This window comes from Vulpes lagopus, chromosome 6 (assembly GCF_018345385.1).
Source record: "Vulpes lagopus strain Blue_001 chromosome 6, ASM1834538v1, whole genome shotgun sequence".
NCBI lineage: Eukaryota > Metazoa > Chordata > Mammalia > Carnivora > Canidae > Vulpes > Vulpes lagopus.
This window is the reverse complement of record NC_054829.1, coordinates 5,643,321-5,670,366: the sequence shown is the minus strand read 5'-3', so window position 1 is coordinate 5,670,366 and position 27,046 is coordinate 5,643,321. Positions and strand designations below refer to the sequence as shown.

The following is a 27,046-nucleotide window of genomic DNA, read 5'->3' as shown; positions in this document are numbered from 1 at the left end:
AGAACTGTTATAAATGGACGTCTGAGAAATCAACGAGCAAGTTCGGGCAGATATGAAAACCTTCCTGTCCAGGACTGCCAGCAGCTTTGAGTTCCCAAGTGTTGAATTTGTTACCTTTTCAAAAAAAATAAATTGACAAATGCCTTCAGATTCCTCCGGAAGAAAAGCTAGCCGCTCATAGTTCGGGTTAGCTAAATCTGAGATTTTCTTAAGATCAACTCTCACTCTAAATGCCATGAAAGCATTGTTTACAAAATACTTTAGCCTCTGATAGCACAGAAAGTGCAATATTCTGTTATGATTTGGGTCAGCCCAAATCATAAATAAATATGTATATATATACACATTTTTAAAATTACCTTGACTCTTGTTACAGCAAACACATTCTGTGTGCTTCAGACCTATTTCTGAATAATGGAAAATAGAGACGTGGCTCCAATTCTAGCCTAGAAAAGCTGTCACAGTGAAGGTAAACTTTTAATCTCCTATAGGCAAACAGCATACATTTTTATTTCTGGAGTAACAGCTTTGGGAAAATGTTTGAACATTTTCTTAAGAGCTTTGTGGTAAATACATTGGGCGTCCAACCACTGCTTTTCTGAGTCTTTAAGGGTCTGTTGGAGTGCTTTAAACAATTGGAGGCCAATTTTTGAGAATCAAAAATAAAGAGGGACTCCTAGCAAGGTGACCATTTGCATACAAATTCTCTTTGGGGGGGTTATTGTAAGAGAAGTCGGGCTGGAGGAAGGACTGACATTAATTCCCTGTAATTCCACGAGGCTTTGTGTCCCACTCTAGTAGAGGGTTCCATTCCCACACAATTGGGAAAACACTTTTGTTCTTGAGTGTTTTAAAATCCCAGCCCCCAGGAATTCCCTCTAGAAAAGCAGGCTCCCTCTCCTCCCTCTCCACCCCCCCCCCCACCACCAGGCCCGGGAGGGGGGGAAAAAAAAAAGACAAAAAAAAAAAAAAAAAAACCCTACAAAGAAAACCACTTTGGGACGGGACTGTTTGCCCTGGATGGACGCAAAATGCACAAAGGAACTCTTTGAGGCTCCCTCCAAACGGGCCTCACCTGGATCCGGGGAAGTGCCGGGCTCTGTCGGGCCAAGGTGGGCTGATGCCGGGCTCGGTCGGGCGCGACCCTTTCTGAGCGTTCGCGGCGGGTAGCAGAGGGGATCCCCGGGCGCCCCCAGGACCCAAGACAAACGCCCAGGAAGGGACGCCCCCCCCCCAGCGGGGAGCCCCGCCCCTCGCGCGCCGATTCTGGGGATGGGGCCACGGGCGGTTCTCGGGGGTCCTGAAATGCGACTCCCCACGCCCGGGAAGGTCACGAGCGCGGGCGCGCGCCCCGGGGTCGGGCCGGGAAGGCGGGTGGAGGAGGGGCGGGCCCGAGCGCACAAAGGGGCCCCAGGCCGGCGGGCTCCCCGCCCTTGACCTTGGGTCCCCGCCTCCATCCATCTCCGCCGGCTGCCAGGGAAGGGGGCTGGCCCGGGGCCAAGGGCGAGCTCGCTGGGCTGCTGCGGGGCTGGGGGGGGGGGGGCGGGGGCACACTCGAGGGCGGCAGGACGCTGCATTCCGACTGCCCGGGCTCCTCGGGGAGCCGGGTCCCGGGGAGGCTCCGTTTCACTGCCCGCCTTCCGCGCCCCAAAGCAAAAGTTGCAGGAATGCACCGCGGAAGCCCCCTCCCCCGGGCTGGCCCGACGACTCGCCCGCTCCCCCGCCCCCCTCGGACCCGGGCCGAGGCGGGGGAGGGGAGCTGTCACCCGAGGAAGAAAGGAGCGCGCCTCTCCGGCGAGCCCAGACGCGGGCAGGGTCAGCTGCGCCTCCGCCCGCCCCTCGCCGCCCCTCGCCGCCCCGCGGGCAGCTGGCCCATTAAGTCCCGAATTATGCATGGGCCTGGAGCCCCCTCGGCCCTCCCGCCCCGGGGAGCACAATCAGCGGGCGCGGCCGGCCCGGGCCGGGGCAGCAGCAGAGACGTGGCGCAGGGACGCGGAGCCGCGCGCCCGGGGCGCAGGCTGGAGAGGCCGCGGGCGAGTCGGCGAGGGGACCCGGCGCGCCCCGGGGCCGGGGAGCAGCGCCTGGGAGCCCCCGGCGGGACCGCAGCCGGCGAGGCTGGGGGGGGGCGCCGACCGCCGAGGATGCCCCCGGTGCAATCACCGAGTTGCCGCAGTGTCCGCCTGTTTCCGCGCGGGGTCCGCGGGGTGCGGGCCGCCTCGCGCCCCCGCCCGAGCTCTGCACCGCGCGCCTCGCAAAGGGCCATTGTGCGCCCGGGCTTGCCAGGGAGGGGAGACTCACGGACCCCAACCTCGGAGCCCCCGGGGGCGGAGCCTGAAGTCCCCCGTTGGGCGTGGCGGGAGGAGTTCGGCCCCTGCCCCCTCCCACGTGGGAGGGGATGACTTGCAGGGGGTGGCACCATCCGGAGGGGTGTGGGGGGAGGATGGAGGCCGGGAAGGGGGAGGGTCGCTGGAGATCCTGAGAGGGGGCAAGACTCCTCTTGCACGTTGCAACCGTCGGGGCACACGGGTAATCGCGGTAGTGGTGAGGCCGGTGGCGCCTGGTTTTCATGCGAGCGGGAGAAGTGCAGTCTCAGACTTGGGAGGATTTTGATGTCCATCCCTCCCCCCTCCTCCAGAGTCTCAGGACGCGGCCTCCACTGGAGACCCTCCTCGCAGTGCACACACACACACACACACACACACACACACCCTGCCCCGGTCTCGGGTCCCCACAGAACACCGTTTTCGGTATCCGGGACCCCGTGCTCTCGACAGCAGGGCCCCAAGCCCGGAATGTGGAACTTGTTTGCTGTCCCGGGCTCCGTTTGTTTCTGGAAACGAGTTGCCTCTCTTTTCCTTCCCCTCCAAAAGCAAAGGCCAGGTCAAGAAAATTACATACTTCTTTTTCCCAGCGAATAAAGGCGCCTCCTTTGCAGGGAAAGTTTTACAAGCCAATGATGTCAATGATGCAAGGAGGAGACCACACTGTTTAGGTTTCTTAATTGGCTGGCTTTGAACTCTTGGTGGGAGGGGGAAGGAATCCACTCTGGCTCCCTCGGAGAACTTAGCTTTGTGGGGTCTACCAACCTCAAACCAGTTGCTGGAGTGGGAAGGGGTCATCAGGGGTTTGTCCTGTTTCTCCTTAAGGGAAACAAAGAACCCTGGATGGCTGCTCCACACAGAGCCCAGGACAGGCATTCTCTGGCCCTCAGCCTCAAGGGAGGACCCCCTCCCTCCCCCCCCCCCCCCCCCCCCCCAGAATTCAGCTGCTGCGGGACTGCTCTCTCCAGATGCCATGATCTGCCCAGAAAAGTCTTTAAAACAGAGCCAGTGCTTTCTCCACCACTTTCAAGGATTTCTTTGGTACCTGAAGTCAGGAAAGCAGAACTGTGCACTCTGGACCCAGCCAGGTTGGACAGATGTCCTCCCTGGAGCTTCATCACAGCACTGGTGCTGGCGCTGTCAGGTGGCAAGGCTCTATGCATGGGGGTTCATCCTGGGTGGGCGCTGACCCTCGCACCTGTTTGCACCTTTGAGTCTGGATTTATCTGCTTGCATCTAGGGCTTTGTCCACACTTGCAACCTGAAGGCAATGCAAGCTGTGCAGGTACTCAGCTCCTGGGGGTCAACAGCCCTGAGCAAACATTGCTTTGGCTTAGAGAACTAGCTGGCTATCTTGGGCTGGGGGAGTTCACTCCACCCTTGGCAGCACATCTGAACAGCTACCTTTTCCTCCTCACACCAGGACTGGGGTGGGGGACAGGGGGTCTGACTTCTCACCTCCAACAAAAGGCCATTCTGTTAATATTCCCCCACACCAAAAGAGCCTGGGGTCCCAGTTTTCGTGCTGTTGGGAGCAGCACGCAGCCACTTTCCCAGACCTATCTCTCATCAAGTGATCACACCTCTCCCCACCAGACCTCGCCCTCATACACTCACACCCCCTACTCAGCACAGACTCCTCCTTCATGAGCCACTCCTATCCTCCCACCCCCACCTCCAGCTCAAAACCATCAGACCAGCAGGAGGAGGACTCTAAGGAAACTCACGTAAAAACAAAATAAAAACGAAACCTAGAAGCCTTGCTTTCTCCAGAAAGGCCTCCTCGTCCCTGGGTCCAGCTCGGGAGGGTGGCCTCTAAGGTCCTGATCACACTCTGCCATCTGGAGCTCCTTTCTGGACTTAATTTAATGTGGGCAAGGCCGACACCCCTAGTCACTGGTCACCACCTAGCAGTACCTGGCTCAGAGTGGGTTCCGATTTTGTGAGGCCTGAGGTTGATACAATTCGGGAGGTCCTCTGAACAAAAAAACAAATACCAAACCACATTTACACCATCAGGGGCAGTGCCTGCAAGAGGCCCAGGAGGGGCCCTGGGCTTAAACTCTGCACCAAATCCTCCCAGAGGAATCTTCCCTGCTTGAAGCAGAAAGAGACCCTGTTTATCCTTTAGTATAGTAGTTTTCATTTCAGCCACCAATTTCTTCAAAGAAAATATATTTCCTAAGCCCAAAATGTAACAAATGAGGGAAGTCGGTTGGGCTGCCGGTGGGAGGAGGATTTAGGTAGGAAGCTGGAGCTTACCCCCCACCCCCCTGCCGGGTCCTTGCAGCTGTTGGAGACCACTGGGTAGCTAGCTCCTTCTCCTATTTCAGTTCAGGAAGCTCAGGCCCAAAGAGGGGGAGGGTCTGCTCAAGGTCACAAGGCCTATCAGCCACAGGGCCTAAACACCAACTCCAGGTCTTTGGCCAGAGTCCACCATGCCTGCCCCTCCCCACCCCGCATTCAGTAGGCCCAGCTGCCTCCTACAACCCGACTGGGTTGGCAGTCGGCTTCTAACGAGGCAGCTCTGCACAGGACAGCAGTCCACGCGAAATTCACAGATGTGTGTAGGACAGGTGGAGGTCCCCCATCCCACTTTCTTCTGCTCACACAAGACCCCCAGATCCCATCATGGGGTGTCACTCTAGAGAAGTCATTCACGGTCTGGCCAGGAGCGGAAAACGGCCGGTGCCAGCCCAGGTTAAAGACCCACATGACCCCAGAGGGCCTGGGCTCCCCGTGAGGGCCACTGGCTGGAAGTCAGGAGCCTGGCGTCCAGGCACAACTGTGCCGACTCACAGGGTAACGATGCAAGGCCACCTCACCTCTCTAAGACTCGGTTTCCTCATTTACAAAATGAAAGTAATAACTGATTTACCACCTTTCATGGGGCGGAGACGGAGACGGTGGATGGGAACGTGGGATGAAAGACAACCACGGGCAGCACTGCGTCACCACAGGAAGGAACATGACTACCAGAGTTCACACCCCGGGCCCCTAGTCACCAGCTGTGTGACCCTGACCAAATGACTTAACATCTCTGGCCTTCAGTTTCCTCTTTGGTAATGTGGGCTTGATACCAGGCACCTACCTCATGGAGGTATTAGGGGGATTCAATCAGTGAACAGTTTGCAAAGCCCTTCAAACAGTGACCAGTACAGAGCAAGTTCTCATAAATATGTGTTCAGTTAAAAACCGAAATGTGAAAACGCTTCTCTTGTTGGTTTCCTCAGTAAAAAAGATGAGCCCAAGGGCGCAGGGGCAACCAGCAGGCTGCCCTATTTATATAGTTAACTGACACAGAGCCCACTCCTAACAGATTCTAGAGCTAGTGGTTATGTATTAGTCAGGCATGAAAATGAGCACCAAAAAAAAAAAAAAAAAAAACCAACCAGGCTGTCAAGTGCCTAATAAAAAATTTAAGCCAAGTAACTGTTTACTGTCAAACTAAAAACCTAGTAATAATGAGAACAGAGGCTCAGAGTTGGTTAGGTCCCCCATCTGGGAACCCAGGACCCTGCCCTAACTTCTCATCCTCCTCCCTGAACTGCTGCTGGAAGCATGAAGCCACCTATATCCGTCACAGAGAACAACGGCCCCAAACCTAAAGGAAACCTAAGAAGGAAGAGAAAAAAGAAAAATCACACTGTAGCTGACTAGTGTTTTCTTGTCTTCTTTTTAAGTCAGTAAAACTTTCGATCACAACTCAGTGCAACAGTCACAGTGGGCAGCTGCTGACACTGCTACGGTCTGTGGTCTGTCCAGTTTACACACTACCTTCAGTCTCTTGCTTCCCTGGGGAGGCCGGGAGGGCAGGGACTGCTCACCCCGGCTCCTGGGTCAGGACACCAGGACTCTGCCAGGGGAAACGACCTGCCTCAAGGCAAAAGGGCACCTGGCTCAAGATAACTGGGGTCTGGACTCAGCCCCGCCCATCACCAGTTCCAGAAGATCAGGTAAGAATGGGAGGGTCAGCAAGGAGATCCTCCCAGCCCAGGCCAGGAGGCCAGAATCCCCACATGGATCCCTCCAGTGGTTCTCTATTATTAATAACAGCTAGTGATCCACAGGGACCTAATACACGCATGTCTTGTCTAAATCAAACCTTGTAACAAGCCTGAAAGATAAGAAAGATTATCTCCATTCTACAGGAAACCGGGGACTTGGAGAGGGGGAACAACGGGCTGAAGGTCATTCAGCGGGTCATTGGCAAACCCCAAATCCCGGTCCAGATCCAGCCGTCTGAATTCGCATCTTACTGCTTTCTTTCCCACCACCCACCTCTCCAAAACCTTCACGAGGAAATACAGGCAACTGTATGAGGGAGGCTACCACAGACCGTGGGTCAAGGCCTCCGGGGTCATACCCACAGGGTCATACCTGGGACTGGCTTCAAAGACCACCCTGGACAGAGCCTGGAGGTAGTGCCTGCCCCCACTGGCTGGGCCAGCTGGGCAGAGTTAGACTACCCCTCCCTAAAAGCCTCCATTCCGGGCAGGCCCGGAGCCGCCTTCAGCTCAGGGCGTGATCCTGGAGTCCCAAGATCGAGTCCTGGGATCAAGTCCCACGTCAGGCTCCCTGCACGGAGCCTGCTTCTCCCTCTGCCTGTGTCCCTGCCTCTCTCTCTGTGTGTGTCTCTCACGAATATATAAATAAAATCTTTAAAAATAAAATAAAACCCTCCATTCCTCCTGTCATCCGGGGAAGCCAGGCAGACCCGAGTCTTTCTCCACTTTGCTGTGTGACCTTGGGCAAGTCCCTTAACCTCTCTGGGCCTTAGCTCAAAGTGGAGTTAGAAACATCTCTTTCAAAGTGGGGTCGGAGGTATCTGTTTGAAAGTCGATATAAATTTCAAGAGAAGATAAACCAAGAAAAGCCCCTAGGGACCATGTGGGGTTACCAGGTAGGCCTCCTCTTCCCCACCACCTGCCAGCCCTGCCCAAGCTCTGGGGCCAGCCCCACAGTGCCCAGCCCCAGGACCATGTCTCTGAGACAGAACACTCCACTATTCCTTGGTGCAGACAGAACTAATAATTAGCTGTCACGATTTAATAATACATAAAGATAATCCATGCTACAACACGCACGGATTTAACTAATCTTAATTTGGAGGCAAAATAACAACTCTAAATATATCAAACGCAAGTTTTTAAAGACAACCTGCAAGTGGGGTTTATCTCCAGTTTCCAGCACAGGCAAGTTATTTAGTTTCTTCCACTGGCCTGGCTAATATTCTCTTCTTTCCACATGTATTTTATTTATTTTTTTGAAGTCTGAAAGGCACATTTGCAGAGCGGCATGTAAATCCTCCAGCTGATCAGAAGCCAGTTTCTCCAACACATTTTGCCTGGCGATGGGTCACTAGGACCCCAAACCAAGCCCCCCCTCCGCCTCCAGGCACACCCCTGACCCCTCCTAGGTTCCAGATGGAGACATACAGGGTGGGTGGGGCCGTGGCAGCAGGGAACTGCCTGCCACTTCCAGCCCAGGGGGATCTGCTACTTCCTGTCACCCGCTGCCTGTCTCCTGCATTTCTCCAGAAATCTGACATTTGGGGTTTGATGGGGGGAGGAGGAAGAAAAGGCAAAAGGCAAACCTATGACTGACAGCTGATGGCTCTTCCTCCAGTTATAGCTTCATTTGGTTATGGAAGGGGTGATAACATGCAAAAAACGAATTACCTGTGATCAAGAGCCTTCCCTCCAGTGGCTATAAAATGGGGATTCTAAGGAGGAAATGGCTGAGAGAGAAATCCGAGGTTAAGTTTTCAAGACTCTGACTGAGAAGCAAACCCCTCCCTCACGCTGCCAAGCAGGGTCCATAGGCTCTTGAAAGCTTTTCTGAAAGCTTCCACCTCTCAGTCACTGGGCTGCAGCCAGCCCCTGGGCTAGGTGGATGCTCTGTGTGTTTCATTGTCATCCATTCTCAGCACAGGACTGACAGGTGGGGACAGACGAGGAAACTGAGGCCTAGAAAAGTGAAGTGGCTGGCCTGGGCAGGCACTGGAGTCGCACCTCTCCCAACTGACACTGAAGCCCATGCTCCCTTGATCCTTACCCACCCCACCCCAGGTTCCTCCACAGAGGGACCCACCATTAGAGTGGCCACTGCAGGACAGTATAAGGACGTGGCTGGGGGAAGGGGGCACACGACAGTTGTTCTGACGTTTCTGATGGTGGAGTTCCCCGAAACCAATGGAAGTTTCTCCCCCAGTTCCTGGAAGACCCACATTAGCTACGCTACCAGCAGGAAATGATGGAGCTGGGGAAGCGGCCAGTAAGGGGGGAAGGTGCTCATCTCTGCAGCAGGTATCTGACACGCCAGGCAGGCACACATCACTGAAACACCACCGTTACTGCTGGGTGTGCTCCCCTATGGGGCAAACTGCCGCCTAGGCGGTCGGGCCACGTGGCCCAAGGCTGGCAGGTGTCAGGGTAGGGTGAGGACATGTGCTGGGTCCCTTCCCATGCGGCAGCACTCGGCCTCCCTGGCACAGCCCCCTCCTCTCCATCCCTCTTCGAGACACCCAGCCCACATCACAGGTCTGAGACTCCTGCTCTCTGCAAACCCTAAAACCCATCTCACTTCCCCCTACCCCCACCCCAGGGTTGGCTACTCCCATCTCCTCCAGCAGTGCCAAAAGTCGAAGAATGCAGTAAGAAGGGAGTTTAGGAAAGATAAAGAACTCCTATACAGGCAGAGTGAGTCAGGTCTCCAGGCCAGAGCCCCGACCTCTACTCAACCCCACGCCTGTCCCCAGATGGGCCTCAGACACAGGATCCATGGACCTTTCCCTGCCCACAGCTCACAGCCAAGGCACAAACGCACACATCAAGGATGGGGCTGCCACCTGCTCACAATCTGGCCACGATCCCCAAGGGGGACAGAGCAGCAGCCTAAATGGCTCTCTTCCTGCCACACTTCCCCCCACCCCTAGAGGGTCCTGTCACCTGTGGTGGCAGGAAGGGGGGGATGATGATGCTCGGGGCAGGGGAAGGGCAATAGGTGCTTGTTTATTAAATGAACAAAAGAATGAATGAATGAATACCCTCCAAGATACAAAGCTCCAGAAAGTTCCTCCTTCTACTCTCCTACTTTTCTAGCATTAGAAAGAAAAAAGAAAGAAAGAAAGATAAGAAAGAAAGAATGAATGAAAGAAAGAAAGAAAGAAAGAAAGAGAGAAAGAGAAAAGAAGAGAAAAAGAGAAAAGAAAAGAAAGAAAAAAAAAGAAAAGGAAGGAAGGAAGGAAGGAAGGAAGGAAGGAAGGAAGGAAGGAAGGAAGGAAGGAAGGGAGTCACTACTCTTTTATGCCTATCTCCAGACTCCGGAGTCCCAGGAAAAGGGCTAATCCAGGGTCCAGCCCCTGATGCAATGACTTACACAATTCCAACTCTGATCTCATGCCCAGGGCACCCTTAAAGGTGGAAGGGATCCCACCTATCCCACAGGCCGGCCTTGCCCTCCTACCTCTGGAGCCCTGCCTCTAGATGCACCTGGTGGAAGGAGAGCTGGGACCCGTATGGACAACACTCAGATTGCTGCTTCCCGGAAAGGCATGGCCCTCATGGTCACCACAGGTACCTCCCTTGGGGCAGCCAGGCCAGAGGCCAAAGTCCCAAGAGTTAGCAGCCACCCACTCACCAGCGGCTGGCCCCAGGGACAACAGCAGGGCTCGGGCAGGCCAGAGCATCCCTCCCCACCACGGCTGGGAAGCAGGAACAGGAGAGGCCTGGGCGAGGCCAGTGGTGCCAGGGGCCTGGGCAGCAGCTGTGCGGATTTCCGGCAGCCCGGGCGGAGAAGCGCCTGTGATTCCTAGTCCCCCTCTTAAAATATAAAGACTCAATTATCTTTGAGCAGCTTGCTTTACACATGAATTGACACATTTATTTTACAATAAATAACTGAAAGTTATCTGCGTTTCCTTTACTGTTAATCTACGCAGAGAAATAATAAACAGGGCTTGTCTACAAAAATGCAAGTACTGCAGTCCTCAGAATTCAATTAAGCTAAAATAATTAATGCTCCCACCATATTAAATTACTTTATACATTTGAGCCACTGAAGTTTTATTCTTTAATCTTTCCTTTTTATTAAATAAAAAAAAAAAGAAAGAAAGAAAAGTTGGTGCCAACGCACGAAGGGAAGAAGGGAAAGAGGACTGGCAGGGGAAGGCACGATGTGCTGCTAGAATGGGATGGTCGCCTTCAGCTGACACAGCATGGAGACTGTTTGGTGCCTTTGATTAAAATAACATTTTAAATTCTTTGAACAAACATATCTCTTTAGACTTCTAAGGGATTATTTTACATATTTCTTCGAGAATGAAGAAATCCATTCGTCCTGTTTGCTGAACAGAAAAGGCCAAGAATATCTTCCGTCACACATAAAATAAAAATACTGTAGGCTGCTGCTGCAGTATTATAGCCCAAGAAAAGGGGTGCGGGGGGGTGGCGGGGAGGACAAAGCCGCCTTGCAGATTAACTTTGCCTTTTATGAAATCACATCTAGTCGCTTTCTTAAACAAACCTACCCACAATGATCGGCGGCCTCTCGCTGGGAAATACCTTCATCGTGAAATGAGGATTCGGATGGTTTTTGGTGAAAGCAGAATGCCTTTCCATGGAAATATAAGTAGGGACCAGAGTCTCATGGGCAAGGTCTGTGGTCACTGATGCCGGGTGTTTATTCTACTGGAGAAAAAAACGTTTCCTCCAGTGGCAAAGAGAAGAAAGGGCAGGGGGACCCCCAACCCCACCAACAAAAGGGACTCTGCACCTTTCTTGCCCAGAGGCTCCAGCCCTCATGAAGACAGCGTCACCCACATTTGCAGGACATTCTGAGAAGCCGGGTTTACATGACCATGGCCCTGAACACGTCACACGTCAATCTTCTCAAAGCCACTGGCAACTTGAGAGCATGAGAGATTTTCCCCCTAGCTCACACACCAGATGGCAAGGCCCACAGGTCCTCGTGATTTGATGGGGTCTCCCCAGGACCTAGCATGTGCCAGCAGGAGTCTGCATCCCCACTATAGTCTCTTCCCAAGAGAGATCTCATTAATCCCATTTAACAGGTAGGCAAATGGAGGCCCAAGGTCTCAAAGTTGCCTGCGGCTTGCTGCGTTATCCTGCCTGCCTTCTGGACGATGGCGCCTTCTGCTCCATCCTACCTTGGCCTACACCAGGCTCCCCCTCCAAGGAGGAGCACCCAAAGCCTCAGTCCCTCCAGCGTCTCCACTAGCTTCCATGCCCAAAACATAGCCGGCACCTACTTGCACACTGCAGCACCAAAGGGGACCTCTGAAAGGAAGGTTCCACCAGCAAAGCACTGACGGAGCCATTACTCATTCAATCCTCACACCAGGCCTGCCAGTATTCCCGCTCCCTGTTGACAGATAAGGAAACTGAGGCCTGGACCCATGAAGCAGCTTGTCCAAAGTCAACTGTCAGGATCTGAACCCTCATCTGCACGCACTCGGATGCCATCTTGCTGCAGGACAGGCTGCCACTTATTGCAGGAACACAGGTTGTCAGGACCCTCTTTTTCTGCTGGGCTTCCCAGGCTCAGAGGTATGACCAGAAGAAGCAAACACTGAGGCTCGCAGAGCACGGGCTCCCTGGAGGAGGCTCTGGCACACCACAGCCGAGGCCCAGCGGGACATGGCGCCAACTCGCTGCAGCAAACAGGCCCAGTTGGAGGACACAACCCCTACATCTGTTCTTCAGGTGGTAAAAGTCCGCAATCCAGGTGGTCAGCTGAGTGGGCATGCCAAAAGGAATGTCAACCTCCTGAAAGGGGTGCAGTGCTCCAACAAGCTCCCACAAGCCCTTCCCTAGACCTACCAGACGGATCAGCCAACCTCAGAAGGGGCCTCTGAGACCAGGGCACCTCTTTTTGCGGATGGGAGACTGAGGCCAAAGAGAGGAAGAGGAGGAAATGAGTGCCCCCATTCCTAAGGGCCCACCAGGGCCTGCCCACAGGCCACATCTCATTGGACCTCACCACAACCCTATGGAGATAGGTCCCATTAGCTCCATTTCACAGATGGAAAAACTGACTTGTCCATGTTGTGAGGAACAGATTCCAACCCAAGACTGTCTGACTGCACAGCCAGAGACTAAGCCAAGAATACCAGCAAACTGAAGGCCAACTAGCCTTCCAAATTTCCGTTCTGTACTCCCAGCCACCTATGGATTAGGCCCCACAACAGTCTCATTGCCAAAAGCAAAGCAACCATCGGCCAGCTGTGCCTCTCTGAGCCTCAGGCCTGTCTCGTCCTGAGGGTCACCCAGATAGTGGCCTCTCGGAAAGGGCGAGCCCTGGCTGGTGGTCCTATCCCAGTAGCCCCCAGGCCCCCTCCCAGCACCAACACCCGGCACAACCAGAGGGGGAGGCGGGCGTGGGACCCAGGAGGTGGCTTTGGCAGCGGCCTGGCCAGTGCAACAATCCATACCTGCAATGTTCTCCTGCTTGGGGCAGATGCCTTTCGTGGGTGAGAGCAGGTGGTCATCTTCGTCAGGGGTGACCTGGATCCCGATCTCCACCGGCTCGGACACTTTCCTGAGCTCGGAGCGCGAGGAGGGCGGCGGGCTGCCCTTGTCCAGGCCTTTGTCATAGCAAGCACCCAGGCTGCCGCCACACTGCTTCTTCTTGTGCTCTATAAAAACCAGGATGTCCCCCAGGGGGAAGTTCATCTGACACTGTCCACAGGTGAGCAGGTCAGGGTCGGGGCCACCCACCATCAGCCCCAGGCTGCTGGGCTCCTCTATCTCCAGACCCTCATCTTCTTCAAGGATGGCGGCCTCCACATGGTCAGCCTCTGCTGAAGAGAGAAAGGAGAAGGGGGCAGAGAAGACAGAGATGGGCTTAGGCAATCACAGGCACCCATCAGCCATCCCAACCCTTCCCCACCGAGAGGAGGCCCCTCCACTGCCTGGGGGCAGGTGCAGTCACCACATCCCTGCCTGACTCTTGGGGGCCATGGATGGGTAAACTGAGGCTCCAGGAGCAACTGCATAGCCCCTGGAGATTGGCTGCTTCACTGATGCTGAACTTACTCCTTTGTAGCTTATCTGCTGTTGATTCCCACCCCCCAACATAGCACATAAACACACACATGTGCACAGGACACCCGTCGTGCTTTCACACGAGGCTGTGTCACAGGCCTGTACTCCAAGCTAGAGACAGGTCTCTCCCACTTTACATCATCTGAGAATCACCTGGGGAGCTCCAAGCCCCCCACCCCACAACACCCACCCCCACCCCGCCCAGGCAGCACCCCAAACTAATTACAGCCAGATCCAAACATCACATTGTCTTCTTGTTTTTAAGACTCCCCAGGTGATTCCAGTGGCCAGCCAAGGCTGAGAACCGTGAGCCAGAGCCAGAGCCGGTTCACCCTGCTTGGGCTCCATCCGCCACCCCCTCCCTTCCAGGGTTCATTCACGTCCTCCCCATTCATGGGAGCCCTGCTCGCATTCCTCCACCTCAGACCTGGCCACACACCAGACAAGAAAGCAGAACCCTAGACAGGCGTCAGGCAGCCAGTCCTTAGGAGAGAAAGAAGCCCACAGGCTCAGAAAGCAACAAGTGAGCATTGGTTCAAAGAGAAATATCGAAGAAAAAAAAAAAAACAGAAAGCAGGGGAAGGGACGTGGAGAGTCTGCTCCCCGAACAAGGGAGCCGGCTCTGCCGCCAGACGCTGCTCCTGGTCGGACTTCCATCACCTTGTAGATTCCCCAGCACTCATCAGCTCCCCACTGTCCTTTTTGGTTTTATTTTCACTCCAGAAAAAGAAAGGAAAAAGACCTTTTCAGGCTCCAAAAGCATTTCTTGGCAGACAACAAACCACACTTTCAATGGACTGTACATTTTCATATTTCTTGAGCAGCCGATATAGTTCCTTTTTTTTTTTTGGTAGGGGACAAGGGACCCAAATATTTTGAAGCCGATCAATGCCTCAAAAAAGCAGCAGCAAGCCCCAAGGGAAAAGCAGGAGGACTCAGCAGCCGTAAGTGTCATAAATAAGGGGAGTGGACAGTGAGGTTACATATCCCTTTGGGGTCTTCATGTAGACGACACTAGCATCAGGGTGCTTGAGAAAGCCAAGAGGGAGGCAGAGGTCTGAAACCCAAGGAGGCAGGTAAATTCTGAGCTGTGTGGTATTCAGTAAGATATAATGAAAACCACAGAGGAACAGAGAAAAGGGATGGAAGGGAGGAAAACACATTCCGTGGCAGTGAAGTTATTGACGGGCCAGAGCCAAAGAACAGATAATTTAAGGAAAAAATTCTGTGGCATCTTCCATCCTACATATAAATCCCTGTTCTGTATTTTCTGAACACAGCTTATTTAGGGCCTGTGAGAGGCCATGTGTGATGCTGAATCTAGAACGGACGGTGTATGACAGGTAACGCATTGGAACCACGTGTATACAGTCGATGCATAGGTGTTGCTGGGAAGGGAAGTTAACATTTGAGATCCTGCCTGTGGTTACAGACAAGTAGACAGAGCCCTCCATGAGTTACATGCAGACGTGGATTAGACCCATGGCAGTACAGAAACATCCCAAAGATGAGGAAATCCTAAATCTGTTGTCTGCACACCTCTCATGCAAAAACAAAACAAAACAAAAACAAAAACAAAAACAAAAACAAACCAAAAAACCTATAAGGTAAGAGAAGCAGTTTTCACCGAGCCAGACCCGGGAACCATTAATTACACTTTAAAAAAGAAATCAGGAGTTTACTTAAAAAGGAGTTGGAAGACAATGCCACATAATTAATTTACTAATTTATTTTATGAAAAGATGCTTTGGTATGGTTGAAATGTAATCACAACCCTCACGCCGAACAGTGGTGGTAGGGGGACCGGATTCCTGCGAACGGTTTGTCAGAATGGAAAAGGTAATTACTCGGTGCTTCTTTTCCCTTTAATGATCTAACATTGAGCAATACTGTTTATATTGAAAAGCTTGCACCTTTAATTACCAATTACATATACATAATTTCAGAGCCAAAGGAGAGGGCTGTGAAAACAGTTCTTTAGAAATATAAGGATGTATTGTGCGCCATTTCTAGAGAGGGAACTCTAATACACGGGAGGAGGATGTCAAAATATTGTTTTGTTAAAAAAAAAAAAAAAGGAGAGAGGCACAAAGGAAATGAGCTGAAAAGCAAAAAAAGAAAGGACAAAATGAAACAGAGAATTCAGATGGAGCAGGGGCAAGCTCTGTGGTGGGAAGGGCCGCAGTACCTGGCCCTGCCTGAGCGGCCACTCGCCAGCAGGCCTGGCACTCTACTGCGTCACCAAGGCGGCCACGCTGCCAGCGTGACCATCCTTTCTGAGGACGGGGAGGTGCTTCCTGCCGCTTAATAATTTCATCTTTCTTGTCCTTGTTTTGTTTTGCTTTTCATTAACTTTCTCAGGCCTGTCTGCTCTCCTGGGAGGAGTTCTAGGAAGCACCCGCATACCTCCTCTCTGCTAGGAGGTTTTAAGCTACATAATTTCAACCCGTCCCTTCTCATTCAAAGGAAACACAGGCTACTTTAAAAATTAGCAGAGGTCACTGTGAGCCTGTTCACAAGCAGTCCTGCCTCTCTGCCTTCCATCTTTTGCTGAGGACTTGGTACCAGCACTTTTTTTTTCTTTCTCTCTCTCTCTCTCTCTTTTTTTTTTTTTTTTTTTGGTAACATCTGGTATTCTTTCCTTTATTTGGCTCTCTCTGCCTTTTCACTTTTCTGCTGCAGCAGGCTCTGTGAGCCACCCACCCCCCATCACTGAGTCTGAAAAGTATCTGAAACTGTTCGTTGTGCCGTTGTTGGGATTCGGGCCTCCAGGCCCCTGGCAGCCAAGTCCCCCATGCCCCAGGGCTCCAGGACCCAGGACCCACGACCCCAGCTCGCTGCTTTCCAGGGAGCCCAGGAGCAAAAGAAACAAACAAATCTTCCCTCTTACTATCGGCGCTGAAAGTAAAACTCAAGATGACAGCCAGTGTTCACCCTACTCCAAGAATGGGGTTTCCTCTCCCCCCCACCCCGGGGAGGGCGGTGCAGGGCTCTGGGCTTCATCTGCCAAGTGACATACATCCCAGGAAGGTGGCAACGTCACCCCCCAAAAGTTCAGGCGGCAGAGTCAGCATGAACCCCTCAACTGTCAAGTTCTGGGTCACGGCGGGTAGACCAAGACAACTTGCTGAGCCTGGAAGCTCATGCTCATGGCCTTCGGAGACACCCCCAAAAGACAGGCTGTGGTTTCATTTCCGCTGGCAGGCGGATACCGAGCTGGGTGTATGGGGTGTGTGTGCACACGCGCGTGTGTGTGTGTGTGTGTGTGTGTATGTGCGCGGCCCTTCTTAGAACCACATCGATGAGGGAAGAAATAAAAGGAGAAAGAGCCCCTTGGCCCAGCTCAGAGAACGGCAAGGTGAGGGGCATCTGGCCTCCTGGTACCCTCCTTTCGCCGCCCCGCGGGCACCCGAGGCCCCCCAGCCCCCCGCAGCTCGGAGAACCAGGCTTCTGCTGGAAGAGCCAGAGCAGCCCAAATTGCCACCCAGAGATAAGAAAACACCAGGAAGGAGAAAAGACACGTAACAAAAACAGCTTTTTCAAATTCCCAGACCCAACAAACCAGCCCCTCAGGCTGTCTTGTCCAGCAAACTCAGGCCCTAAATAAAGAAGGCAAAGATGAGGTCTTTCCTCTGAGATGATTTCTGCTTTCGTGAAAAGCTCCCCAAGTGTCAGGCGGCTCCGGAAAAAATATTGCTGCTCTCGCTATTATGAGCCGAATAAAGTACAGGGATTGCTAAAATGTTTGACTCGTTAAGAGGCAAAATGAATGGATGCAGAAGGCAACTTGTTCAAATGTCAGATACCACATTGGGGTGGGTTCTGAAATACGAAATCCTAAAGCTCGTGGACAAATATATATTCACACATACACACATACACACACACACACACACACACACAGAGTTAATTTTCTTTTACAGCAAAACCACATTTTATTTACAAGGCTAGGCCTCCTCCCAGCTGAGAAACGCATTTAGAAGCAATGAAATCAGGGTTCACAAATAATAATGGATATTTGTTAAGTAGATGGGGAAGCACTTGATCCTAAGACAAACTCCCCCATGCCTGAGCTCGGCTGGGAAGGAATTTGGGGCAGAAGACAGAAATGGAAAGACAGCATTAACACCGACCCAGCCAAGCAGCCAAGAGGCCCCTGGCAGCTGCAAAGGCTTAGCATGGCCTTACCTGGCCAGTGATTTCCCCCACACGCAGGGCTCCAAGGGCCCCACCCGCCCTGGTCCATCTGTAACAACTGCCCCTGCACCTGCCCTTTGGGGAATTCCAGCCAAGGGGCCGACTGCCTGCTGTCCCCAGAGCACAGTGCATGTGCACGGCTGCACACACAGCACACAGGCCCATGTCCCCCTTACCCTGCACTGATTCAAATCCCAAATCTCTAACGGCTAAGTCACAGTCCAGGAGAAACATATGAAGAATTATTGTCTCAGTGACGGGGGGCGTGGGTAGGAGAAGGATGTGGGGGGAGGGGTGCCAGGCTCTTAAAATCGTGTGCCACCAACGTCACAGCCGCCATCATGATGTGTACGCATGTTTACAAGAAATGCTCAGCATCCCTCCGCCAGAGCTCCGCATCCGACTGGAGACTTTACACCTGCTTCCTACGAAGACGGAGCCTTTGCCAGCAAGCCCATGCTCACCAATAATCTGCGAAGGGATCTTTTCATTCTCCTCCCCGCGAACATTCCGGGAGGGGCTGCGACTCCAGGCGACACTGAACCACCACCAACACGCACACTCAACAGAGCACAACACTTTCGGAGCTGCCATCAATTTTTAATTTATTGGATCCAAGAGAAAATAACAACCGTGGGGAGGGGAGGAGGGCGACGAGTGGATGGCAGAGAGAAGGAATCAATTCTTGGTGGAGAAAATAATCTATGACTAGATGACGCTTAAAGGCACGACAAGAGGTTTTATGAAGTTCTCCGAACATCGGGAATAATGAAGTGCCCAGCGGAGGCGGCAGAGATAAGAGCAGCCCGTCAGCCCAGCCATGCAGGCATTAGGAGGACCGTCCTCACAGGACCAGGAGGAGTCAGAACATGTCTGAGGGTGGGACCCACTGTCCGGGTCCCAGCCCCATTTGGCCACGAATTCCCACAACCAGCAATGCCTAGGGCCACTACTGGCCCTGGGAGGACACAGCCTGCAGGGGGAAGCAGGCCTCGTCGTCGTTGTACAGATGAACTCCCTCCCCTGACCACCTGCCCTCTCAGGAGGAGGGCTGAGCAGTGCAGCCGGGCCAGGTGTCTCAGAGCTGCTCTCCCCAAGACCCTCCAAAGGCTTCCTCCCTACCAGCCTCAGATCCGTGGAAGAATGGGGGCACGCCGGGGCCACCACCCCAGGAGGTCCTGTCTGCTCCATGCCAACCACTGAACAAGCCTCAAATGAAATTGTCGAGATTTCTGGCGTCCGGCTGAAGACAGAAGGATGACTGTGGGTGCAAGACCTTCTTGGCAACTCATGGAAATGACCTGGGTCTGGCTGAGGGGGCCTGCAGGGGAAAGCCTGAGCCTGGCCTGCATTCCAGGAAGGCAGGGGTTCCTGATCTGGGACATGGTGTGGGGTGCAGGAAGAACCTCAGTCACACAGCCCAGAGGCAGATTCTGAATGGGGAAGTCTGAAGGCGGGAGGAAGATCCCCATAGATATGCATTGCCCTACCCACCCCAGCTTGGTTTCAGGATACTTTGGCATATTGAAAACAGCTCCTTGAAAAATACCCTGACTTGAGCCATGGACTGTCCAACCTTCCCTTCCCCACACCACATCTACCTCTCTAGAACTCCAAAAACTGAGCTCAGGGAGCCTGGTCTCACACATTCAAAAGCAGGGGGGGAAAAAGGCCAAATGAATAAGGAAAACAGTGTTCAGGTGCATTCACAGATCCTGTCCATTACTAAGAGGTTACTAATAAAAACCCAAGTCCACAAAACCAAAGAATAAAGCGACCTATGTTTTGATAAATAAAATAGTTGCTTTAAAAAAAGAGAAAAAAAAAAAAACCCGTTTACCACCACAGAAACCCTTCCAAGCATGTTTAGAGTCCAGAGAGCTGCAAATGCCTTAAATCTTCAGAGCCACAACAGGGATCATAATGACAGGATATAAAAGCACTCTTTGAGGCCAAATGAAGAGATTTGTTTTACTTAATGCTGTGTTTTTTTCGAAGGTGCAAAGCAGAAGAAAGAAGGACCCTCCACACAGGACACTGGACTCCAAGCCTTTAGCTGGAGGACATCCTCTGGGGATGGGAGCAAAATAGCAAGGACACAAGCCATTTCAGTATCTCATGTCCAAGGTAGAAATTTAAACATGACCTCATTTAAAAAAAAAAAAAAAAGAAGAAGAAGAAGAAGAAGAGAAAAAGCAGCACATCCATTTCTGAAGCACACGTTAATCACAGTAACATTGGCATTCAACTTTTTTGAGTCATTTTTGCACGTTGCTTTAGTAGAGAACTCATCAGGACATCCGCAAATGTATTTCTAGTTCAGTGGAAGGGGGTCATAAAAAAGTTGTGTAGAACAGAACAGAGGCTTTTTTTTTTTTTCTTTGAAGTTACTAATTTTGTGTGGTCTGGGATTTCATTATAGTTAAAATAGCTCAGGCTGGCTAATTCGACACCCAAGCAGATTATCAGCTCTCTTGGAAAAAGAAATAAAGAATGAATTTCTTGAATTTCAGCAACTACACAAAAGACTTGCATATGTCAAAATGCCCGACGAAAAAGTCCCGGTGAATGTAGCACCATTAATCAAACCTCGATCTGGTGTCACTTTTGCCAGCAAAAAAACGATGCTGTCCCCCCCCACCCCCCCCCCAATGGCTCCTGCAGAAGATGCAAGAAGTGTGAAGAAGTATGTCCCTCTGCTTCCGTGGGTCTGCAAATAGCCTGCTATTGGCACTTTTTATACACGCCTTGGGGAAAACTAACTGCTCGAGGGAGGAAGGCAACACACAGCTTTTCTTGGGGAGGAGTTAGAGAAACAGGGACCAGAACATGAGCAGGTCTCACGGACATCTGGCTCCCTGGGAAAGAAGAGAGGTCTGGGGAAGTGGGAGTAGGATGGGGGTGGACAGAGCAGAACACTGAGGTCCCCAGACCCAGTCATGGGAGTAAATAAAGACGTGACAAAGCCATACTCAGAGCAGCTGGATGACAGGCATGTATTCGGTATTCTTCTGTGCCCTCTCCCCATTATAAAAAAAAAAAATCTGTCAGCATGCCTACAGCTAATACCATCTCCAGAGAAGGATGCTCAGCCGGCATAGTCACTTGATCGTGTGGTGCTGGGTGCAGTCCCCAGAGAGCATTTATTTTCCCCTGTCCTCCCCAGATGTGACCCCAGCATCAGACCTGGAATCCCAAGTCCTCAGAGAGCTCCTACTGAAGGTGGGCCCTAACCAGACAGCCAAAGGGACCTCCCCCAAGCCACAGGAGATGCAGGAAGAAGCCCCCAAAGCTTAAGAACCCCATCTCTACCCTTCCCTACAAAGATCGTTGTTTTGTTTTTGTTTTTTTGTTTTTTGTCAAGCATCATCATATCTGGGGTCTATATTTAGTTACAGCTTGTGAGACTCTCCCAAGTACCAAGGCAAAGGACTGGGGATTTCTAAAGTGAATTTTTTTAACGGTCTTCTGCAGGCCAAAGGCCACTGCCCAGCCCAAGGCTGTGAGGTGACTGTGCCACTTCTGTCTCTTGAGTCGTCAAATGAGCTCGCTGCCGCGATATGCTTACAACTGGCTCGATTCAAACATTAAATGAAGTAGAGAAATCATCAGATAAATTGCTGGCCCTCTGTACTGGAGAGTGAAGGCTCTTTCTCAGCTGATGACAGCCACGAGGCTTTCGTCTGACCTGATTTATTTCTCTTTCAGGTTAGAATAAAGCACTCTTTCCTGTCTCAGGGCAACCTCTTCTGCCCATGTATTGAACTCAGGCATGAGACTCGGGGTTAACTGTGCTGTCTGCAGATTTCTTGAACTTGGAGAAGACATTATAGATCCAGAAATCCCGTGATCAAAAGCACACATATTCCCCAGCACTAAATTACACGGTTAGGAGAGAAAGAGTCTCATTAAAAGCCATCCATTAAGGGCACTGTTTGGGGTGAAAGGTATTAGCAACACTGGGTCTAGCGAGCCTCTACTCCTTCCAAACAAAGTTTTACACGTTATTTGAGTTGGCATTTGATATCTTTGGGGAATGGTGCTATTTCCCTTAGTACAGTGGGAACATTACCTAATAAATGGAATTGAGAATCCAAGTGTTATAAAACCTGAGCTAAAAGGATTTCCATTCATCAAGCTGTTTTAGGAGCACGACTCCCAAAAAGCAGCTATTCTCCACCGTTCCCTGGGTCTGTGACATACAACACAGAAATGGACAAAATGATGTATGCTCTTCCCAGACCCCCTCATTCCATCGCCGATGCCTTAACAGCCTAATGGGATTTTCAGAGAGTCAACACCACAGACTCATAGGGGAAAACACGCCCATTCAAAATTAACCATTTTAATTGTTTAAAAATCAGGAAAAGAAGAAAAAAAAAAAAGAAAAAGAAAAATGCCCCCATCTGCCTAGCGAGGGCTTGTAAATCAATGCCAATAGCTTGAAAATAGATTTCTCAAACTTATATTCTCATTTTGTCCTGCTCGAATCTCTGTAAGAAAATCAATATTACAACTTCACACTTAAGACATTTTGCAGCAAGGCAAACTGCGTTGTCGGCTGCTGATGGAAGCCCGTTCCTGGCCCATTGTAGCGAAGGCGCCAAGCCATGACACGGGCACCGAGCTCCCCCTAGCTGCCAAGTGGCACCAGGCGCAGCTCGGCGTTTCAGGCTTGCCATCAACCCAAAGCCAATTCAACTGAAAGTTTATTTTGGAAAGTATTTTATCACAACAAGCAACAGAGAATGCAAAGCGATCAGGGAAGGAGATGGAAAGGAAAAAGGGAAGGCCTGGTGCAAGACGTGTTCTAAGCTACAAGACAGCGCCAAGAGCTCTAGCCTGATAAGGCGCTAGAAACTGGTGCTCTCTACAGTCGGAAGCGGTATCTGTAAACGAACTGTTCCGCGTGCTTCCATCTCACCTGAGACGTACCGCTAATTACTGTCAGAGGCACCCAAAGCTCGTCTTTCTCTTGGGTCAGTGAGACCCGTTTGGTCCCGCACTGCGGTCAGCGGAGCGCCACACCCAGCCATCTGACCTCAGCCTCCCTCTGTGCTCCCAAGGCTGGCTTCCCCAAAGCAACTGCATTCACTCTAGTACTTGAGTGAAAGGACTCGTTTTCTTGTATGAAATATTTTGAAGGCCACGCAAAAATCGCCAAGGCCGAAAACAGGCAGCTAGCAAGCCCCCTCCAACCAAAGAAAGAAATATGCATATGTACATAATATTCAGGGAGGGAAAGAATACCCTTTAAAAATATTAAGGGTTGTTAAAATACGCTCACGGCTGTTTTCTCTCAGGTGTGAATTACAAATGAATAAAATCAGCCTGGCATAACACCTTTGATGAACACATTTTTATTCTCCCGTGGAATCAGAGCAGCTGACTTATATCACACTTCTAATGATATGGGGTTCCCTTCTGTGCAGAAGGGAGACAAACTTCACTCCCCCCCTATAAACACCCCCCCCTAAAAAAGAGAGCCCCACGGCTTATGAAATTTATCAGAGGCCCAATCTTGAAAGATTGTGGACAACTGGAGATACGCTATACCCCAGAGAGTTAAGGTCATTGAGAATCCAGCCGCCTCCAAAACACACAGTTATAGCAAAACCCAGTTTAAAAGGCAACCGTGAAATTAACACAGTTAGCCTAACTTCCGTGTCAAACCTTGGGTCTCTAGTTGTTTTTGCAAAATCGTGAATTCATACAGAAAATTACTGATCTTCCAAGGAAACCTGTTGGTAGGCTGTTAGAAAAAATCACCTTCGCCAGGGTTGTGTAATTTACCATGGACATCTTATTTTCTTCCGAAAGCCTCAGAAAGCCTCAGAGCTCCTCCGTGGACTGGACTTCATTTCCCCTCCTCTCCCTGTCTGGCATTGTGGGCTCACAGCCCTTCTCTCTGCCTGGTCAGCCACGGCCCCTCTTCTTCCCTCACTATTGTCACTGTGTTGTTTTGTGTTTGTTTTTATTAATAGCTGTGTCTGTCCTCCGCTTCTAAAAGCCATATCCATCTGGGTCAAACATCTTGAAACAAACCAGAAGCCCAGGTTTTCATCCCCAGCTGTCTCCCACCCTGTTTCATACTTTACTTCTCTTCTCTCTGGCCCTGTCTGTACATTTAAGGAGGCTCACTATAGAGCTTGTCTGCCATCCCCCCCAACCCCGCACCACCCTGAGATTATTTGCTATTTGTGTCCTCTTCATGTTTCCCAGACCAGCAGTCATCCTAAGTTACACTGTCTCTACAGAACCAGGGGGCTGCCACCCTACTGAAGATGTACCACATTGGGAGAGGGGGGGGGTAGTTTCCTTCACATTGAAAATGTAGAATGTGAAGCTCCCTCCAACCCCCTGGGTCAGGGCTGTGACAGCACTGGCTTTGCTGGCCAGGGCTCCAGAGCACCCTAAACCCATGACTCCTGCATCACTGTGGAGAGGCACTTCCACAGGCCATGCAGCCTAAACTGCATCCAATTCTTGCCATTCCCCTGCCTGCACTCCCACCTCCCGGGTGACACAGGACAAACAGAAAAGCCAGCTGCTTTTTGATAATAAATAGCCTTGTCTGAAAACTGGTTGGACCACTCTCTCGGCTTGACCCCCTGCACATGCCCTGGGCTCCATGTGCCCCTGAAAGGCAGGCGAGATATCCTCTGCCCCTGCCTCTTCCTCCTCACCTCTTCTCCTTTGCCTCTCTCTTCTCCCTCCCTCCCTCCCTGCTCCAGTGGCAGCGGCTTTCCCAAGCCAGCACCGCTCTGGCTATGGCTCTCTCGGAGCAAGGCTGAGAGAGAGGAGGAACAAATGAAGGATGGAAGGATATTGTACCAGGCACGCCTTGTCCCCCACGAGCAGATGCCACCAGTCCTTCTGGCCAGGCAGGGCTTTCTCCTGATGTCCCAGGAATGCCAGAGGGGGAGAGAGCAAAAGCAAAGCAAACCTACCTGCTTCTTCCCCCCCTTACACACAACTGCAAACACTCCTGGCTCCTTTCGCTGCTTCCAGCTTGGCAATGCAGCCCTAACAACTCCCCCTTCCCCAACCCACCCAACTTCCCCCTCCTCAAAAACAACCCTTGCAATTATACAGAGGCTATGAGGGGCAAATTGCCTCCTAGAGAAATTAACCTCTGCAAATACAGACATTGTAACAACCAGTACACCATCTAAAGGGGTTTGGGGTGCCGGAGGGATAAGGGATGGCTTCGGCTTGCTAAAGGACGAAATGTCAACTGGCCAGAAGGACCCTGATCAAACCAGGCTCAAATCTGGTTGTAAAACATTTTGTTTAAAACGCAACCAGTGCGTCTTCTTTGAGGGTACAATGGTGAAAAATAAAAGGGAAGTTCTCTTCCCTCCCTGGGAAACCGCATCCCTCTCCCAAGGCGAACCCCACTTTAAAATCTATTCCCTTCCCCAGAAAAAAAAAAAAAACAATAATAAATCCACAAATTCTTACTAATGTATCTGCTGTAACAAAGGAGAGGTGGCAGCAGCAAATGCTCCGAGCAGATGGCTCCTATGCTGGGTGTTCAGGGGAGGGGAAGAGCCCCTTTATATATTTATTTATTTATTTAAATTTTTTAAAATATAACATAAATATTCGGCTCTCGGCCGCCCCGCAGCCAGTCCCCGGCTGCGGCTGGGCGCGCAGCCCTCTCCAGCTCCGCGCGGGCTGCCCGGCCCCAGCCCGACGAGGTGCTCGGAGGTTTGCAAGAACACAACCTGCCCACGGTCTCGATGGCACCCAGAGGATGTTTTATTTCTATTGCAATTAAAAAAAAAAAAAAAAAAGGCAACGGCGACCTAGGCACCGCGAGAGAAAGGACCACGGGGAGATGTTCGCGCGCCGCGAAGCAGCGGCCCCGCGGGCAGCGCCGGGCAGGGAGCGCTGCGAGCCGACCCTGCCGTGCAAGTGCGCGGGGACTCGGGGCGAGCTCCCCTGCAAACACCGTACCTGGCCCGCTCGCGCTCGCTTCCTCCCTTTCCTAGATAAACCCGACTGGGGCGCTGGGAGCTGCTGCGTCTCTGCCCCGCTGCCTGACTTTGCCTGCCGGGCCACTTGCTTGAAATCTGCACGATTTCAGCCGGTGGATTTCCACCGCGACCTGCCTTGTTTATTTAGAGAAGGAAGATGAAAGATACTGAGACAGAAAGATGGATAAGAGATTGATGGGTCTCTCTCCTTTTCTTCCTTTCTTTTTTTTTTTTTTTTTTTCTTTTTCCCCTCTATTTTACAAGCACATCCCCGTCTCCCTAATCCTAGCTGACAATCCTTTTTCCCCGTGGCGGGGCTTTTTCACCAGCCCCCAATCCCCCCCCACCTTTTTTTTTTTTTTTTTTTGGAGTGGGGGATAGAAGACAAGATCATCCCAGGAGACAGACGGAGGTGGGGAAATGGGGGGAGGGGGGGGCATGAGCCCAGCAAACAGCCGCGCAGCTGGATTCTTTTGCAAATAGCAAGAGGAGAGCAGAGAAAGGCGGCGGCGGAATCCTAGGACCGGCGTGGCGGGCGCCCTGCCCGGCCGGGTGCAGCAGCCGGCGGCCGCCCGCGCCCCGCGGCTCCCCTAGGCCGGAGCGCACCCCGCTCTCCTCCGCCCGCGCCTCCAGCGCGGACCCACGCGCTCGCCAACTTTTCCCCACTTCCCGGCTCCCCCCTCCCCCTCCGCTCCCCCAGCCCCCTCCCCCTCCTCTCCAAACCCCGCCACCAGCGCCGCCGCCGCCACACACGCCGCTCGGAGGGGCGAGCGTCCAGCCGGGCTCCGCGTGCACACACACCTCCTCCAGCCTGCACGCCCCCTCCCCGGCCCGGAGCCCGCTCCGCAGGCCCTCGAGCCCGAGGCGCGCCGGACTGCGCAGCGCTTCGACTCCCGGGGCTGCAAAGAAACTTTGCTATGGCCCCCCCCGCCCCCCACCCTGCTCTGGGCCGCCGCTGCGAGCTCGCGGGCGGCCTCGGCGCTCGGCCCGGCTGCGCCAGGCTCGGTGCACCCAGCCCCGGGCACCCGGAGCCCCATCCTCCGGCCCCCGGCGCGCACGCCGCAGACACTTACGGGTGATGAGCTCCCTCTGGGACAAGTGCTGCGGGTTGCCCTGTTTGCGGCGGGACATTGCCCCGGCATCTATTCTGGCATCGCCCGGAGAGCTGCACTGATGGGGGGAGCCGGGGGAGGGGGTCCGAGCCGCCGCCGCCGCCGCCGCCGCCGCTGCCGCTGCCGCCGCCGCCGCCGCCGCCGCCGCGCCTCCTCGCCTCCTCCTCTGCCCGGGTTGGTGTTTTGTTTTTTTTTTTTTTTTTTTCCCCTTTCCTCTCTTGCCCTCTCTTCCTCCTCTTCTTCTTCTGTATTTTGCTCTTTCTTCAATGCTGTTTTTTGCTTTGTTTGCAAAAAGAAAAAGAGAAGAAAAAAAAGGGAAAGAAAAATCTCTCGACCTAAAATAGGAGAAAGAGGCCCCCAAAAAAAAA

The 27,046-nt window shown here is 52.4% G+C and overlaps 1 protein-coding gene across 4 annotated transcripts in view; it reads right to left on the bottom strand.

Annotated features, from left to right (window-relative positions):
* BCL11B (BAF chromatin remodeling complex subunit BCL11B) overlaps window positions 1–26,839 on the bottom strand; it is a 90,900-nt gene extending 64,061 nt beyond the window's left edge. For 2 of the 4 annotated variants that reach the window (XM_041759377.1, XM_041759379.1), the window contains exons 1-2: window positions 26,640–26,839; window positions 12,775–13,143 (exon numbers count right to left, since the gene is read on the bottom strand). In XM_041759377.1, the coding sequence (XP_041615311.1) occupies window positions 12,775–13,143; window positions 26,640–26,697 (427 nt within the window). In that variant the 5' untranslated portion in view covers window positions 26,698–26,839. The remainder of the gene's footprint in view (window positions 1–12,774; window positions 13,144–26,639) is intronic. The other 2 variants (XM_041759378.1, XM_041759380.1) reach the window with 1 other exon arrangement.
* Window positions 26,840–27,046: the final 207 nt, after the last annotated feature.